Raw genomic sequence first — 18857 nt, 5'->3', positions numbered from 1 at the left:
ATAAAAAACACAAGGGAATTCCTTACAATTATTTATTCTCAGTCAATAGTTACAATGGGAACAGTCATTTTCAAGCGACACAATCTTTGATCATCTAAATCTAAAAACAAGGAATTACATTTTTTTTATACCACTGAGGTGGCAAACAAGCATACAGGTGGACCGTATTGTCCGGGTATCGAATCCACGACCGTTGGAAAGTGAGACGGCGTATTAACCCTCGAGAACGTCGAATTGAGTATTTTTTGAATTAATTTTGAAAACGACCGTTCCACTATATCAAATGTTACAAATCACATGTACATACACACATACAATTGTTAATTTTAAACTGTCGCATTGTTGACACATATTTTAAATACACTATTTGGTGCTTGACGTTCCACGTCGGCAATAAAGAAGCAGGGGGTCTACCATGAAATCAAATTCCGGATTTTCGGAATCGATTTCGTGTTTTGTTCGTACCGAAATTGGCCTAGTAAACGGAGGTGAACATTCCGTTCTTTATAAATTCTACCCTAATATTATTTTTATTGTTAGGTAGGCAAACGAATAGACAGTCCACAAAACGAGAGTTGCTTGTGCGTTGTCGGCCTTTAAATGTTTGTAGACACGTTTTTTCTTTAAATTCCCCATATTATATTTATTGTAAAGGAAAAACTGAAGACGGAAGCAGATTACCAGAGGGAGACTTTGTACAAAAGTCGATTGCTTGGGCACCTTTGTCCCATTCGTGTTTCTACCGTGAAGCAGTTGTGTTTGCATGGCTGTTTCGGTTTGAAGGGTGGGATATAGCGTGAATTTACTGGGTACAGAGGAATAACACCCGAGTCCTCAGGAATGGCAATGCATGAGGGGGTATCACGGTCGAAACAGTATACTCTGTTATGTCCATGGTACTGCTCATGTGTATAGGCGACGGTTACCACTGTCCATCAGGTGGGCCGTCAGCTTGTTTACCATTCTAAGTTGTATAAAAAAAGAGCTCATTCCACAACCTAGGTGTACGAGGTAGAAACAAAGTTATGTTAAAGTAGTCCAAAGGATACTTTTAACATTTTTAAACGGTATGTAATCTTAGAGCAGCATGATGTTCTTCAAAAGGGGGGGGGGGGGGGAGAGGTTTATTCAGGGTGGGCAACGCGCGCGTAATACCTCTGGTATTGCAGGCGTTCATAGGCTACAGTGACCGCTTACCATCAGGTGAGCTGTGCTTGTTTGCCATCTCATTGGTATAAAAATTATGTATATTTAAGCATCATTTTTTGTATTTCATTCGGCCGCGAACTTTGAGAAAATAATTCATGGTAGATCCTCTGGTATGTAAATACTATTTACCAGCATTTAGTGTATTTAAAACATACAATTATGCTTACATCTATGGGTTTAAAATCACTGATGGGGGAGAAAAATTGTACAAATCGAGTGCTTATATTGAATTTTTTATTGTTTTTTTTTTTTTACATTTTGGTAATTTTCTCAAAATAAAATACTGTACAGTTACTGGGTTAGATTTTTTTTTGTTTTGTATTTAACGTAACCCAGAACGACAAGAGACTGACGGCCCGCCTGATGGTAAGCGGTGACCGTCGCGTAAATAGCATCCTTTGAAGGCAGTGCTCTCTCAGAGGCACTGAACATTCTTAACGGTACACAAATCAACAAATGAATAAAAAATATTAAATTTACCATACTATCATGGCGCTTCCAGACGTTAATATAACCTTTACTCAAATAGGTTCATAGATCGATCGACTTTTTAAATAGACAGTCATATGTCTATGATAATCTTTTGTTGTTGGAGGATGGGAGGGGGGGGGGGGTTGGCCACTCCAGCGTATACTGTTAGCGTAGACGGGGTTACCATTCCATTATCATCTATTTAAAAAAATATATCTCTTATTGTCGTTTTTCCAATCTTATTTCTACGGAGATAATGTTTAATCCCTGATAGAACACTCCCTTAAAAAGATGCTTAGAATTTCTATTTCTTGCTAGACACGAACACCATGTATATTATATACTGTGACACCCGTACGCTCCTTGCCATTTTTGAGGTCTAGTTATATGATGGTACTGTTGTCACACCCATAAGTCTCTTAAAATGTTAAAACTAGTCTTAATCTACTACGAGGGTCTTATGGACACTTCCTCTCGAGCTGCCCTTTCCCACCCTCGTCGTACTCCTGCGAGGATATCCACATCTGCTGGAAAGACCCGATCGACGCCAGAATCGAGCCACCTGAGAAAAAAATATTGTTAATATATTAAAAGGGATTGCTAGGAATGGGGATTAGCAATCCTATTACTAGCAATATACCCTATCAGGTCGACCTCCTCGCGGTTCCCCCTGGAAACCATCGTGATTAATTCATTGGTAAATTAGTCACGATGGGCCAACTGACCCGTCTTCACCCTCACTGGTGCCCCGTCAGTGTATACCGATAGCGTAGACGGGATTACCATTCCATTATTATCCATTAAAAAGAAATCTATACAGTAGAATCTCCATTATCCGAACATCGATTATACACATGTTCGATTATCCGGATATTCGATTATCCGGATATGACAAGCCAAATCGGATCCCATACAGTATGTTACAACTGGAGCACATTATGGACTTGGTCGTAATGAAAATATTCGATTCATTACGTCAAAGATTAATAATAAATTATTTCAAATAAAAATTTTAAATTACTACGTAATCCATTATCTTTATAGCTCGTCATTTTATCATATCGTATTGTCTATAAATGTTTCACTTTTCATTTAACAGTTCCCTCTTGTCTGTGCAACTAATTCATGCATTCTCTTCCAGCCAGCTCTATCGCAGGCCATATCTTTGACCTCCCTATACGACGTGACACCTAGCATTTCCTTTATCTGTCCCATGTAGTTATTTCTCGGTTTTGCCCTCTATTTTTCCTTCTATTATGATCTTTAAAAAATCATCACGATGTAAAATGTGGCCCAGCATTTTGCCTCCTATATTCTATTGTCTAAATAACGTATACAAAAAAAAAAAAAAAAACCTGTTACATAATAAAAAAAGAAATATTAAAATTTAATTATTGCTCGATGCGACTTTAAAATCCATTATCCGGATTTTCGATTATACGGAATATTTCTGGTTTTATTTCATAAGCATAATCGAGATATTGCTGTATATTTCAGTTGCAAAATCTATATATTGGGAGAATTATGGGTTATATTTAATATCGTTTATTTATAATGGGCGTAGGAACGATTCACAATTAATATTCTTAAATAATATTTCTCTTAAAACAATAGAAAATAAACTAAGGGCACACTTGATAAAAGAAAAGCTGTAACCTTTACTTTTTTTTGTTAGAATGGCAAACAAGCTGACGGCCCACCTGATGGAAAGTGGTAACCGTCACCTATAGACATGAGCAGTACCATGGACATAACAGAGTACACTGTTTCGCCCATGATACCCCCCATGCGTTGCCATTCCTGAGGACTCAGGTGTTATTCCTACGTACCCAGTAAATTCACGCCATATCCCACCCTTCAAACCGAAACACAGCCATGCAAACACAACTGCATTACAGTTGAAACAGAAATGGCTTTTGTACAAAGTCTCCCTCTGGTAAATAAATCAATTGTTTATAGTAAGTTCCTGCTTATATAAGTTCGTATTAGCAAAGTTATAGTTAAGATGGAAGGTTTAGTGTTAGTTGAGGTGAATTTGTTGTTCATGATAGTAAATGACTGTTGAGATGGATGGGAATGTTGATAATGGTAGTTGGGTGTGAGTGATATGGGTGACTCATTGTAGTTAAGGTGGTATGGATAATGTTAGTTTTAGTTGGGGTGGTGGTAATAGGAGATTACATGACAACTGTAGTTAAGTAGGTAGTTTTACGAGTTAATGAGTTGGTTATATACGAGTTGAGATGCTAGTTGAGTTGGTTATATATTTGTTGAGGTGAGTAGTTGAGTTGGTCATATACGAGCGGAGGCGGTGTGTGCGTGTGAGTGGAGGCGGCGTGTGCGTGTGCGTGCGAGTGGAGGCGGTGTGTGCGTGTGAGTGGAGGCGGTGGGTGTGTGTGCGTACGTGCGAGTGGAGGCGGTGCGTGTGCGTGCGTGCGAGTTGAGGCGGTGCGTGTGAGTGTGCGAGTTGAGGCGGTGCGTGTGCGTGCGTGCGAGTGGAGGCGGTGTGTGCGTGTGTGGAGGCGGTGCGAGTGGAGGCGGTGTGTGTGTGTGTGTGCGCGTGCTCACCGATCCAGGCGGCGAAGCGTCGCTCGGCGGGCGCGGGCGCGGCGTGCGACTTGATGCGGTGCGAGGAGGGCGCGCGCGCGGCCAGGTCGCGCGCCAGGCGCTCGGGCCAGCCCGCCGCGCCCGCGCCGCCGCCGCACGCCACCACGCCGCCCCACAGCGCCGGCCGCGCCTCCGCCTCGCACGCCGCCGCCGCCGCCACCGCTGCACCACACGCGCACCACGCACCACGCACCACACATATACCACTCACTATACACTTTTTCTCAAACATGCTTGGAAATGTGAATGTTAATAATGGAATGACCTTCTAATTCGAAACATGGCTACCAAGGAGGTAACTAATAAAAGGTTTTATTTAAATTTCGAACTGGCTTGCAAATAGGAAGCTGTTTATTGAAAAAAAAAAAAACAAAGGAACATTGTTCGTTATTCGTCATTGAACTTAAAAAGTTAAATTGTGTTTTTGATTTCGGCGCATTATCTGAGAAAAAGTACTATACAAACCTTAGCTACAACTAGGCATTGATGGACTCACGTATGCCTCGGCTGCGTCTCGGCCCATATTTACACGTTCATCTATCAATGCCTCAGTTGCTGCCCGTTACAGTAATGTACTATTATTTTTATATAACTTATAATGGCAAACTAAAATGGTTGTTTATAAACAGAACACTTCATGTGTTGCCATTTCTAAAGACATCTCTTCACCTAGATTTTGATATATTAGAAAAAAATCAGTAAAATGTGGCATCATCATCATATCAGCTTTAACTATCCACTGCTGAACATAAACCTCCCCCTTGGGGAGGTTTTGCCAGTAGTTGTGACACTTGGCAGGCGAATTGGCAACCGCAGGAGATGTTTGAAGAGGGACGCTGCTGCCCAACCATCACCCTCCTTTAGTCACCTCTTACGACACCCACGGGAGAGGAAAGAGTGGTCTATTCTATGCCGGGACTACAAGACGATATGATACTAAAATAGATAATATAAAAAAAAATCTTACAGGTTCGTAAATACCAGACATGTTCCTATAAACCTACTGCTGATTTTCACCACCGTACAACCCGACATAAACTAAAGTTTCATCCCAACCATCTGGACGAGTGGCGGTCTTCCACCGTGCATTTTTCAAGGCACTTCCTTCCACGCACAACCACTCTTTGGAATCAACTTCCAGCAGCAGTATTTCCGAACCGATACGACAACATAACTTTCAAGAAAAGAGCATATTCCTTTTTAAAAGGCCGACAGCAAGTAAAGCCTCTGATGTTGTGGGTGACCATGGGCGGCGGTAGTCACTTACCATCAGGTGAGCCGCATGCTCGTTTATCCCCTATATTATAATAAAAAACCGAATATGTTCGGAAAAAAACCGGTAGTGATGGGAAAACCGGAAATTTTCGGAAATAAAACCGGACAGTCGGTGATCCTATTTAAACAACTTCCCGATTGTCACCACTATTACCAATCCACCGTTCGACTCACCAAGGTGCGCCGCCCCCAGGTTCTGCTCGAACAAGCACTCGGTCAACTTGAACCTCTCGGGGCCGAAGTCCTGGTGGTAACCGCCGGGGAACTCGTAGTGTATGAACGGCACCGACGCCGCTGTACGCTCGTCGTACGGGGTCTCTGACACCTGGTGTGTAATTGGCATGGGTAATATTTGATTAGAGGGGGAGGGGGGAGAGGTTTGATTGGTCGCATAGAAATATTATGAAAACCTTTCCAATATTTTAGTTTTTAAATTAAAATCATAGTTATGTCACAGGGCTGTGTTTCGGTTTGAAGGGTGGGATATGGCATGAATTTACAGGGTACAGAGGAATAACACCTGAGTCCTCAGGAATGGCAACGCATGGAGGGATATCATGAGCGAAACAGTATACTCTGTTATGTCCATAGTACTGCTCATGTCTATATGCGACGGTTATCACTTTCCATCAGGTGAGCCGTCAGCTTGTTTGCCATTCTAAATTACATAAAAAAAGTAGGTTTTTTTGGTGAAACACAATTTTAATTATTTGCCTTCTAATTTTCTTTTCTAGTATGCTCTTTATAATAACATTTCGTAGAAGGTGGCCCAGAATTTGGTCTCTTCTATTACTTAATGCTATAATGAATGTACTTTACATATGAAACAATCCAAGCATATTTTCTATTCTCCCGTTACCTGGGCAACGCAGTGGCAGAAATCTTCGTATTGCCGTTTGAGCATATACTGTTGCCAAGACAGCGTCAGGCCAGCCGGTAGGGTCTTCAGCGTGTACCTGGCACGTTCACGCTCCCTGATCACTTCCTTGCTCTGTAAAATAATTTTACAATTATATCAACCGGGGGAAAGGATTGTTAGTAATGGGGATCTAACAGCTCGAATGCTAGCAATATACCCTGTCAGGTCGACCTCCATGGAGTTCCCCCTGGAAACCAACTTGGCTAATTCTTGTGGAATTCGTCACTATGGGCTAACTGACCCGCTTTCATTTTTATTTATTATCTTTCATTGATGGCCCACCAGTGTATACCGATAATGCAAGCAGGGTTACCATTTCATCTTAACCCATTAAAATATATATATATATATATACCTGCAAACGTTGTTTTGCCATATACATATATATACCATAAATTTTGGTATGGTTCCTACGTTTTATAACAAAATACTTAAAAGAATATAATTTATTGACGTTTTAAAAAAATACATAATTATTATGAAAAAAATATTTCAACATCATCATCATTTCAGCCATTACCCGTCCACTGCTGGACATAAGCCTCCCCCATAGACTGCCATAAGGAACGGTCCTGAGCCACCTGCGTCCACTGACTCCCTGCAATGCATTTCAGGTCGGCACTCCATCTAGTGGCGGGGTCGTCATACACTGCGTTTGCCCGTACGCAGTCACCACTCAAGAACCTTTCTTCTCCGAAAAAATATTTATTGGAGAAAAATTGTTACAGTACTGAGGAATTTCTTAATGGTAATTAATTAAAATGGGCATGTATGTAAAAGAAAATGGATGTCGAGGGATGGGCAGCAGCATCCCTCTTAAAACATCACCAGGGCCTGACCACCAGCCTGCAAAGCATGACAAATACTGGCAAAAACCCCCAATAGGGGAAAGCCTATTTTTTTCATACAACTTAGAATAGCAAACAAGCTGACGGCCCACCTGATGAAAAGTGGTAACCGTCGCCTATAGACATGAACAGTATCATGGACATAACACAGTATACTGTTTCGCCTATGATAGCCCCCATGCGTTGCCATTCTTGAGGACTCAGGTGTTATTCCTCTGTACCCTGTAAATTCACGCCATATTCCTATCCCACCCTTCAAACCGAAACACAGCCATGCAAACACAACTGCTTCACGGTAGAAACACGAATGGGACAGAGGTACCCAAGCAATCGACTTTTTTACAGCAGTGAACGGTAAATGATGATATATAGAGTACTATTGATAGTATCAGTGACATATATATACCTGTATACTGTATAAAGGCAGCATCTGTATATGCATAGAGTTGAGCAAATTCTTGGCCTGCGCGACCAGGTGGTCGCCTCCCACGGGGGAGCGGACCGCGGCGCTCACCAGCGCGTATCTGAGGGACAATATTTACATATTATATGTATTTAGAAAAGAAAGAAACAATTTAATCAAAGAAGCATGCGAAAAGAAACAAAAAAAAAGTATTTTTTTATGCAACTTAGAATGGAAAACAAGCTGACGGCCCACTGATGGAAAGTGGTAACCGTCGCCTATAGACATGAGGCAGTACCATGGACATAACAAAGTATACTGTTTCGCCCATGATACCCCCCATGCGTTGCCATTCCTGAGGACTCGGGTGTTATTCCTCTGTACCCAGTAAATTCACGCCATATCGCACCTTTCAAACCGAAACACAGCCATGCAAACACAACTGCTTCACGGTTGAAACACGAATGGGACAGAGGTACCCAAGCAATCGACTTTTGTACAAAGTCTCCCTCTGGTGAGGGAGTACAAATAAAAGGCGTTTTCTGCTAATTACATTCTGACGGTCCGTGATAGGTTTTTTAAAAAACGAATACTCTTTAAGTTCACAATGTCGTTTAATATAATTTAACGCAGAGTCTTTATTTAACATTAGTAATTATATAATAATAGTTATATAATATCTATGAATCGCGATTGATTCCTAAAATATACACCGTAACGTCCGCAACTTAAAGCATACTGTCCTCTCACCGCATTGTGGTATTCCCTTTTATCACATTTCCTTTGTATTCATTCTTTCTGGGAATTTGTGTGTGGGAACAGCTATTGTGCAATATGTATTGGTATATTGTAGTATGGTTTGGAAGGGGTTTGCACCCGTAACATACTCAATTAAAGTCAAAATTAAAAGAAAAACAATAATAATAATAGTAAATGTATATAGAGAAATAATATAGTAATAAAAAATAGATAAGAATAAAAATAATAAACGCCGGTTTCTCTCCCTGGGGCCCTGAACGCCGGCCGACTGTGCTTCTGCCGGGGGTTAGTTTGCCATCTCCTCTCCTTAAGAGGGGATATGAGAATTTTTGTGAAATTTGAATAATAATAATAAATAAATAAACAACAGGACAACTCGTTGAATTTAATATTAATATCAGTCCAATCTATTGACAATGACAATTTTGTACCGCACTCATGAAATAACAGGAATTAGGATCGATATGCAATAGTTTGTATTAGCAAATTACACTAATATGTATCCATTAGATTATTTAATAGTACATTACTGCAGCGGCCAGCAACTGAGGCATTGATGGACGAACGTGCAAATGTGGGACGAGTCATAGCCGAGGCACACATACGTGAGTCCATTAATGTTTAGTTGTGGCCAAGGCTTGTATAGTACTCAAACTAGTTTCTCAAACAATGCGCGGAAATAAAAAACACAATTTTACTTTTTAAGTTCAATGACGAATAACGAACAATAATAATTTTTCACGCGCCATAATGTTCCTTTGTTTTTTTTTTCAATAAACAGCTTTCTATTTGCAAGCCAGTTCGAAATTTAAATAAAACCTTTTATTAGTTACCTCCTTGGTAGCCATGGTTCGAAGTAAAAGGTCATTTCATTTTTAAATTACAGGACAGATATGAGTTTACATAGTAATTTATCTGGCCGCAAAACACGACAGATATAGATTTTCATACAACTTTTGCCGGCCGCTGCCCGCATGTATCTGACCAGTACGGCAATTTTGATTTATCTCGAAGAAGATTAATACAACAAAATAATGCTCACATTTTCAAGCATGTTTGAGAAAAAAAATCTTATGATTAATTTTATTGAAAAAAAAAATTAATAAAGAATTTTTTTCTGCTTTTATAAATGAATTTTATAAATGCTTGTAATTAAGTGTATTCGTGTAAAAAATATACTTATTCATGGAGACATCAGCTTACCCATCTATGACGGGGACAGCAGATGTCTGACTGGCGCCAGCGTCCACCACTAAGGCGGTGGACTTGCCGTTAGCGAATGCCGCCAGCACAGCATTCTTGACGAGGAAGAACGCTGGTGCCTGGTACTTCTCGAAGAGTAACTCTGCCAGCTTCTCCCGAGCTGGCCGCATTGTCCACACTGCCTCAGTGAACAGAGCTGGATGGTGCTCTGATGGGGATCTGATTACCTGTTAATGAGAAAGTGGTATTTAATAAAAATTACCACCACCACCTGCTCCTTTTCCATGGGTGTCATAAGAGGCGACTAAAGGAACTAAATGGTCGAGGAATGGGCAGTAGCATCCCTCATAAAGCATCATCACTGGCAATCGCAGTTATCAAAGTATAAGTGCAGTCGTCAACCCATCTGCCAAGCATGGCAACTGCTGGCAAACTTTCCTTATGGGGGAGTCCTATGTTCAGCAGTGGATTAAAACATGATGGTTTTTAGGGGAATCATGTGGAGGTCAACCTGAGAGGTATATTACTAGCAATGGGGCTATTAGACCCCATTACTAACAGTCCTTTCCCTCCCGGTTCCTACATAATATAGATTATATAATTTGATTATATAATTGATATAATTGCGGTATTTAATAATATAATATTCCTGTTTGGTCCCAGTATAGAACGGGCCATCCCTTCCATTCCTGTAGGTTTCATAAGTACTAACTAAATAATAGAGGGACAGGCAGCAGTCACCCCTAAAACATCATCAAAGCATGGCAACGACTAGCAATACCTATTTTTACAATATCTATTTGGTCAACTTCTATGTGGTTCCCCTTGGCCATCATTGTGGTTAAATCTTGTGAAATTCATCATGATGGGATAACTGATCTGTTTTCATCCTCACCTATCAACCATCACTAGTCTGTCAGCATATATTAGTAGCGCAGGTGAGGATGCAATAGTTAGTCTAAAACTTTATCTTGATATTTGGAAAACTCTAATTGGTGGTTTGTATTCACACAATTAAACTTAAAAATGTAAAGTAATAATAAAATTATTTAAAAGAGCAACACGCAAGTTTCTTGCTCGTTCTTCTTGTGATGAGACAGCTTTCCGAACGAGCGGTAGATTAACAAAAATGTAATGACTTTTCAAAAGTGCTTCAATGTAAGTTTATTTGAATAAATGATTTCTATTCTATTCTAGTTCTGCAAAAAAGTTGCATACATGCTACATGTAATATTGCACCTGATGTTTCCTGTAGGCCTTATTTCAAGTCTCTAAATATATTACCTGTTCCCAGTCTGTATATACTTGAAGCGGGCATATTTGTTAAATTAAATAAGCACATGTTTACAGAAGCAAAAGAGCAAATACAAAGAAGCGCAAGATACCCTAAAAAATTAGCGACTAATACAATTCCTAAAACCAGCCGTTTATTAAAAAATTCCTATATTTTTTTTTTTTTTTATGCAACTTAAAATGGCAAACAAGCTGACGGCCCACCTGATGGAAAGTGGTAACCGTCGCCTATAGACATGAGCAGTGCCATAGACATAACAGAGTATACTGTTTCGCCCATGATACCCCCCATGCGTTGCCATTCCTGAGGACTAAGGTGTTATTCCTCTGTACCCTGTAAATTCACGCCATATTCCACCCTTCAAACCGAAACACAGCGATGCAAACACAACTGCTTCACGGTAGAAACACGAATGGGACAGAGGTACCCAAGCAATCGACTTTTGTACAAAGTCTCCCTCTGGTAAATATGATGTGTTTGAAAATCTTTAACAATATACCTACGGATATAAAGGAACTTCCATTAAATAAATTTAAAATTGTATCACGTAAATGGTTACTTAGCAAAAGCTTTTACTCTGTTGACGAATTTTTCAAGAAAGAATAGATAAATATCTAATATAGTTGTCGATGCATAAATAAATCAGTTTCTATCAAAATGTGACATTTGCATGCTATACTGTAATGGCTAAATAGGCACGAGACTTTATGTAATATAAAACCACCAATACCTACCCTATGTAATGCAAATAAATTTATTACTATTATTAAAACTTTATCACGTATGACTAGGGGGAGGGGTTAAAAAGTTGCTAAAAAAACATCTGGTTAATGGATGACCTCTAACCAAAAAAGTAAGATGTAAACAAACCTTAGAATAACAGTAATCCAGCATCTTCTCGAATAAGTCCCAATTGTCGATTTGGCCGTCTTTCATATATGTTTGCACTTCCATGCCCGGTCGGGGCACATGCAGCTCAGTCACATCTATATAGTAGCGGAGCTCGCCAGTTTTTGTGGCTGAAATTGAAAATTTGCGAATGAAAATAACATGGCAGATGGTAAATTTAATTATAACCTCTAGGATCTACATGCCTATCTACTCACACATGTACACTGTTGTATATTATCACACAACTTCACCATAATACATTCACATTGGAAGGGGAAGGGATTGGGAAGTTAGTAATGCAATCTGCATTACTAACAATTGGAAGTGATTTGTAGAAGAGAGTATTGTACTAGACGCCAGGTATGAGTAAATGTGTGTACATGATCAGCCGCAGGCCAGACGACTGACTGTCTATGCGGGAGGGGCGGGGGGGTGTTAGTAATGTGGACTACCAGTCCCATTGCTAACACTATACCCTAACAGGTCAACCTCCCCGTAGTGCTCCCTGGAAACCATCGTGTTGAATTCCAAGTGTATTCATCAAAATAGGCTAACTGACCTGCCTTTTCATCCTCACCTATCATCCCTCACTGGTACACCACCAGTGTATACCGTTAGCATAGGCGGGGATACCATTCCATTAGCATACATTAAAAAAAACATACACATTAGGCATGGGTAATATCAGTACCATTCAATATCTATATATTGGGTTTCACTGGACATTGATAATGGAAAAAAAGGTTATGGCCCACTATGATATCACCAGTACTGGTTAGACATCTGTATTAATTTTAATCTGGTGTATTTCAATATTTTATATTGGATAATGGATAATAAATATAAGCATTATTGGGTCATGATATAGGTATTCTAACTACAATATACATTGATTTGGGGGGAAAGGGATTGTTAGTAATGGAGACTGAGAATCCTATTGCTAGCAATATACCCAACCAGGGCGACCTCCTCGCGGTTCCCCCTGGAAACTATCATGGTTAATTCCTGATGAATTCATCATGATGGGCTAACTGGCCTGTTTTCATTCTCATCTATCACCCTTCGCTGGTGCTCCACCAGCATATCCCTTTAGCACAGGTGGGGTTACCATACCATTTTCACCCATCAAAAAAAATATATATACATTGATATATTGTTTTACATTACCCACCCCTATTAAATGCTAACAGATATACAAATTATTTTTATGTGTATATCTGTTAGCGTGTAATATTTTGTTCATATTATGTGCTAGTTAGTAGGATGAATGTCTGTAATTGGGGGGAAAGGGATTGTTAGCAATGAAGTTTGACAGCCCCGTCACTAGCAATATGCCTTATTAGGTCGACCTCCACGTGGTTCCCCTTAGAAACCATCGTGAACAATTCTTGTTGAATTCGTCACGATGGGCTAACTAACCTACTTCATCCTCAGCTATCATCCTTCACTGGTGCCTCACCAGTGTATACTGATAGTGCGGGTGGGGCTACCATTCCATTATCATCCATTAAAAAAAGTCTGTAATTTACAGTTATAAATCGATTATAAAATTTTGTTAGTACATTTTAATTTTTTATTCTGATCTACATATTTTTGCTACTTATAGATCTGCCAAAATTAGACATTCACTTAACCTCATATTACATATTTGAAAACATACTTAAGTATGCTGGAATATTCTTGAGAAAATATGAAACATAAGAAAAAAATACCCTGAAACCAATATGAAGGAAATTATCTCATGGATCTAATCTGTCGTTTAGCGTTTACTTTTATTTTTCTTTTTTAATATTGATATAAAAAACTTGGCTTTAGCTTAGATAAGCCATTTCTTCACTATCAACTTATAGACAATTTACGTATATATTTCAAGTTAGAACTCACCGCTCTGAGTGATATTCCCATCTGGGACTTTCTCTTCGGGTTCTGGAATATGTGTTGCTGGTCCAACACCAACTACGGCCGGAATATCGGCTTTTGGAGTATCTTCTTGAGCATACCCAACTCTCAACGAATGATGTCCGGGATCGAATACTAAAGCACCTATTTCGTCACCACCATACAACATACCGTTTGGACCACTCATAATTTTAAACTTTTATAAAAAAATATATATTTTATTTTCTTGTATAATAACAATAAATAAAAATTAAGGACGCGGGGAAACGCTAGTGTTTTGGTTTTGACAAATTCATTTTTTTTTTTTTTTTTTAGTACGTTTGTTCCGTTTGGAACAGGCTAAGGTCGGAGACCATGCTGCCTAGTCTTCAGAAAGATAATTTGTCTGGAATTTTATTTTTCTAATGTCGCTTCAATTATTGTCATAATCTTCAATATTTCATTTGTCAAATCCGGTAAGTACATTTTCATAAATATCTTTTCTTGAGTTTTCTTAAACCAGTGGATTTATCAAATTAAAAATAAATAATTATAAAAAATCATTGTCTTGCAATTCAATAAAAGTATTCTTATAGCTCCTTGAATGTTGTAGTAATATAAGTGAAAATAGCTTTGAAACAAGAAGGAAATCTTAAGAGAAGCGGGATTGAGTGCGGGATATTTTCGGGTTTTTTGAAGATAATCCTAAGTTCGTCAAACATAATGTGTCTTTGAATGACAAATTCAGAGCAATCAAAAAAAAAAGGTGATGTAGAGATTGGGCTGTATTTGAGTTACACCATGTGCATGATGGGGAAGCGATCATGCCCATTCGGTGCAGGTGTTCGTTGAAATGTCCGTGGCCGATTCGTAATCTACAAATATTGGTGTAAAATTTTCTGTTTGTGTCCTTTCCTTTGCAGAACCACGGTTTTCCAATACGCCAATTAATTTTGCGGTACCATTTGCCTTTAGTCTGTAATATTTGAGTCCAATGCTCCTCCCATTTAGTTGTAACGATTTTATGTATTCCAATACTACAATCTGAGTAACAAAGGGATAAATCTTGAACACGAGCAGCACTTGAATTAATAATTTTAGCCAAAGTGTCTACTTGTTCATTCCCAAACACTCCAATATGTGAAGGGGTCCAGATGAAGATAATATCTTTTCCATATATAGTACAGAGATGATAATATTTATTACGAATTTCTTGAATTAAGTAGTTTGATGATGAAATGAATGTGTTATTTTTTAATGCCATAAGAACACTCATACTATCTGTAATTATAATCCATTTCGAATATAGTACCTGTTTTTCTATGTATTCTAATGCTAAAAATATAGCTTTTGCTTCTGCTGTGTAAATACTAGCCAAAGTTGAAATTTTATAACCGTGACCAAATCTATTTGACAAATCGTAAAAAGCCACTGAAGTGCTAAGTGCATTTTTGGAACCATCTGTATATATCTGCCTGTAGTCAATAAATTCTGATAAAGTCTCATACATATCGTGCTTTTCTTTTATGTCTTTACGTATAACAATTTTGATCTTACAGAACTTACTCTCATAAAGGCCATTATAACAAGGAAGTATCTTACTACTATAGATGTTATATTCATCTCGTAAATTCAAATCATTGACAATATTTTTTTTTTTCTCTCTGGCAACACTGCCGATAACAGTCTTTGTCAGTTGGCTCTTATTTATTTATTGTTTTTAATTTATTACTTGTGAAATAACGATACTAGTGTATATAATCAGTGAGTTTTGGTCATAAGTAACGTCGATTGTTGTTGGTGTGTAAATCTGTGATTTCTTTGTGACAAAAATCTACGTTACAAAATTTGTGGGACCGCCAACTGTCAAAGTATTGGTAATTTACAATAGAAGTCTTGGATTTCTATTGACTCCTTTAATAATTAAATGCAGTTATTACACTTCACTATTACTATATCCATTTACAAATAAACAATAATATTAAAGTCAAATATTCTATAGTGAAGATCGGTTGTTGTTGTTGAGAGGAAAAAAAAAAAAAAAAAAAACTACCCACTAACATAAAATATTATTGCAATAATTACAGCTCATAAAATTTATTTATTATCATATTGATAATATATTCCAAATAGCTGTACGAAACTAAACTTATGTATTTTATTAAATAACAATACAATATTAGTAATCCATAGCCATTGCTAGATATCATATGACAAATTAAGACATATTTACTGTAGTGGTAATATATAAGATTAATTTTTTTTTTTTTGTAACAGTATTGGTATTTAAAGTTTTTACTAACAATATTTATTTATTTATTTATTATTAAATTATTTATTGTATTATTTTATTGAAGGGAAATAGCGCACTTTCAACACTGTATTTCTTCTATTGAATAATATTCATTGTTGTCTTGTTTCGTAGATATTTAACATAATAATTAAAAATGATGTCCCGCAGAGCATGTGATCTTGATGCTAAGCTCAAGGTGACACTCTTAGAGTTAAAAAAATCCAATGAATTAAATAAGGCCTTATTACAGGAACGAGATGAAAGTGAGATTGAAATTAAGTTGATGTCTGATAAATATGTGGCTCTGAAGAATGACCTAGTGAAGATCAGTACAGACTTTGAAGTTCTACATATCGAAAAAGAAAAACTTCAAGAAATTGTAAATAAATATGATCTGTGCAGAGACACACATATGAGTCAGCATTGCAGAAAATCACTCATCTAGAGCGGCACCTTGAGGAAGTTCAATCACAAAATAAATCTTTGTTGGATCACAGGCGGTTGAGTAGTTATAACGAGACCATGGATCTGTATACAGAAATGTTAAATACTACTAGTGATCAAACATCTGCTCTGCCCCTTGTGACCATAGATTTGACAAATACACCAAGCTCCTATAGTCCTAATAAAGTACCTATTAATAGTAGTAAGAAGTTAAAAAAATATGTAAAATTAAATAAATTTATTCGAAAATCAGAAAATTTAGTGAAAAGTCATAAAAAGTGTTTAAAATCAATTATTACTAGGAAGCAAAAAATTGACTTATCAATAGAATTAAATAATTGTAAAGAAAAAATATATAACAAAGATTTAGAAATAGATGAATTATCACAAAAAATTAAACTATTAGAGAACTCGTTGTCCAATTTATCTTTGAAATACGAATCAGCTAAGAATGAAATACATGAATATTCTGATCAGTTAGATAATTTAATAAAATTGGGTAACTACAACATGGAGCGGTTTGTTTCTCTTACGGATAGATGTCACTGTAATTCACCAGAGTCTGATAACTATATCCAACCGTCCCACCATAATCAGTTGAACATTGATATCTCATCCGTCACGGAGCCAGACGTTTCATGTTTACCCACACGAAACAGTACAAAAGTAAATAAATGCAGCACTGTACATGAAACCATCAGGAGAACAATTGTTTATTCAGATGAATTTGGCAAGGATTTAGGTAGTTTATTATCGAACTGCCTCTCGCAACAAGTAATAAATAATTGTTTTCCGGGATCAGGTATATATAAGATTATAAAAAATATAGAAAATGAAAAATATGATATTCACACGACCCTAGTAATAGCGTTAGGGAATTGTTTGCATATGCGTAAATCTGATATAGTTAATTTAATAAAATCATTATATAATATAGTGGAGCTTGGTATAGGTAAAATATTATTATGCGCATTTCCCTACTCTCAATCCCTGACTAATGAACAGAATAAGTTCATTTATAGTATAAATAATTTAATTTATTCGATGACATATCATTGTAATGATATATTTTATTTTGAAAGTAACAAATTTGTTACAAATTATTATATGACGGGAGGTAATTTTTATCTTCCTAAAAAACAAAAAAAGACTATTGCTAGTTTACTAGCGTATAACATTTATGATCCCATTATAAGTAGTATAACGGGTTTAATTAGTAATATTAGTAATTATACTAATAATGTGACATGTGTTAATTTAAACTAACATCTACGACATTGGTTAAGCCACAGGATATGGTCATTATTCATCAAAATATTCGTGGCTTCTCCAGCAAAGAATTAGAATTAAGTCTTTTCTTAGAATCTAACAATGTACGGGTGTTATGTCTGACAGAACATTGGCTTAAACAATATGAAATAATTTGTCCTTTTGAACATTATAATATAGCTAGTTTTTTTGCTAGGAACAATGCCATTCATGGCGGATCAATTATTATTTTAAAAAATGATGTAGAATATAAAAACCGTCAAGACATTGTAAATATTTCTATTGAGCAAACAATTGAACTATCTTGCGTAGAATTAGTTACTTGTATAATAATTTGCGTTTATCGTCCGCCATCGGCTTGTTTTGATTCTTTTGAACTGGCTATGGAGGAAGCATTGAGACGAGTCGCACGGAGGAATAAAACATTATTTGTATGTGGCGATTTTAATGTTGATTTATTATCGGAATGCTCAATAAGCTTAAGATTGATTAACTTATTTAAATCATTTAATTTGCACAATCTTTTTTTAGAACCCACTAGGGTCGCAGGAAATTCTGCCACTTGTATAGATAATGTTTTTTGTAATTGTGAAGTAAAGGTGAAAATGAATTTCGACTGTCTTGGATCTGATCATTACGGACAAAAAGTTATAATTGAAACTAAGGGATCCAAAGGGACTCAAACAATTACATGCAGACAAATAACACAAAAGAATTTGGCACGTTTTAAAAATAAAATTGAACATAAAATATCTAGTGTCATAGTACCTCAATATGACCCGGACATTGTATGTGAACATATTTTTAATTTAATTGAACATGAAGCTAGCAGTGAATTTAAAACAAAAACATTTTCAACTAGTGTAAAATCAAAGTTTTGTGACTGGGCCACGTTTGGTATTTATAAGTCTAGGGCTAATCTTTACGAACTTTACGAAAAACGAAGCTATATATCCGATCCCTTATTTCATGAACATGTAAAATCTTATTCGAAAATATTTAAAAAGGTTTGTCATACAGCTAAGTCTCTCTATTTAGGTAAAATAATAACTAAATCTAAAGATAAAATAAAAGCCACTTGGAAAGTAATAAAT

The 18857-nt window shown here is 37.1% G+C and overlaps 1 protein-coding gene across 1 annotated transcript; it reads right to left on the bottom strand.

Annotated features, from left to right (window-relative positions):
- Window positions 1-18: 18 nt before the first annotated feature.
- LOC113515713 (actin-like protein 6A) lies at window positions 19-14086 on the bottom strand. The gene is made up of 8 exons (XM_052901106.1): window positions 13764-14086; window positions 11859-12007; window positions 9695-9921; window positions 7736-7853; window positions 6422-6553; window positions 5737-5887; window positions 4249-4449; window positions 19-2242 (listed from the first exon to the last, which is right to left on the bottom strand). Exons 1-8 carry the CDS (start codon window positions 13963-13965, stop codon window positions 2139-2141), a joined length of 1284 nt encoding a protein of 427 aa, XP_052757066.1. The 5' UTR covers window positions 13966-14086; the 3' UTR covers window positions 19-2138.
- Window positions 14087-18857: the final 4771 nt, after the last annotated feature.

The sequence above is a fragment of the Galleria mellonella genome, unplaced genomic scaffold, assembly GCF_026898425.1.
Source record: "Galleria mellonella isolate WM207_F2 unplaced genomic scaffold, CSIRO_AGI_GalMel_v1 utg746, whole genome shotgun sequence".
Classification (NCBI taxonomy): Eukaryota; Metazoa; Arthropoda; class Insecta; order Lepidoptera; family Pyralidae; genus Galleria; species Galleria mellonella.
This window is presented reverse-complemented; position numbering and strand designations above follow the sequence as displayed.

What these genes read in the sequence shown, in the direction of transcription:
- LOC113515713 (XM_052901106.1), bottom strand. Translation starts at nt 13,965, where the DNA reads ATGAGTGGTCCAAACGGTATGTTGTATGGTGGTGACGAAATAGGTGCT. An exon ending in TGGATTACTGTTATTCTAAG is followed by an intron (nt 9,922 to 11,858) that starts GTTTGTTTACAT and finishes TCTCATTAACAG; the next exon opens with GTAATCAGATCCCCATCAGA. An exon ending in TCTGCCACTGCGTTGCCCAG is followed by an intron (nt 5,888 to 6,421) that starts GTAACGGGAGAA and finishes ATTACACACCAG; the next exon opens with GTGTCAGAGACCCCGTACGA.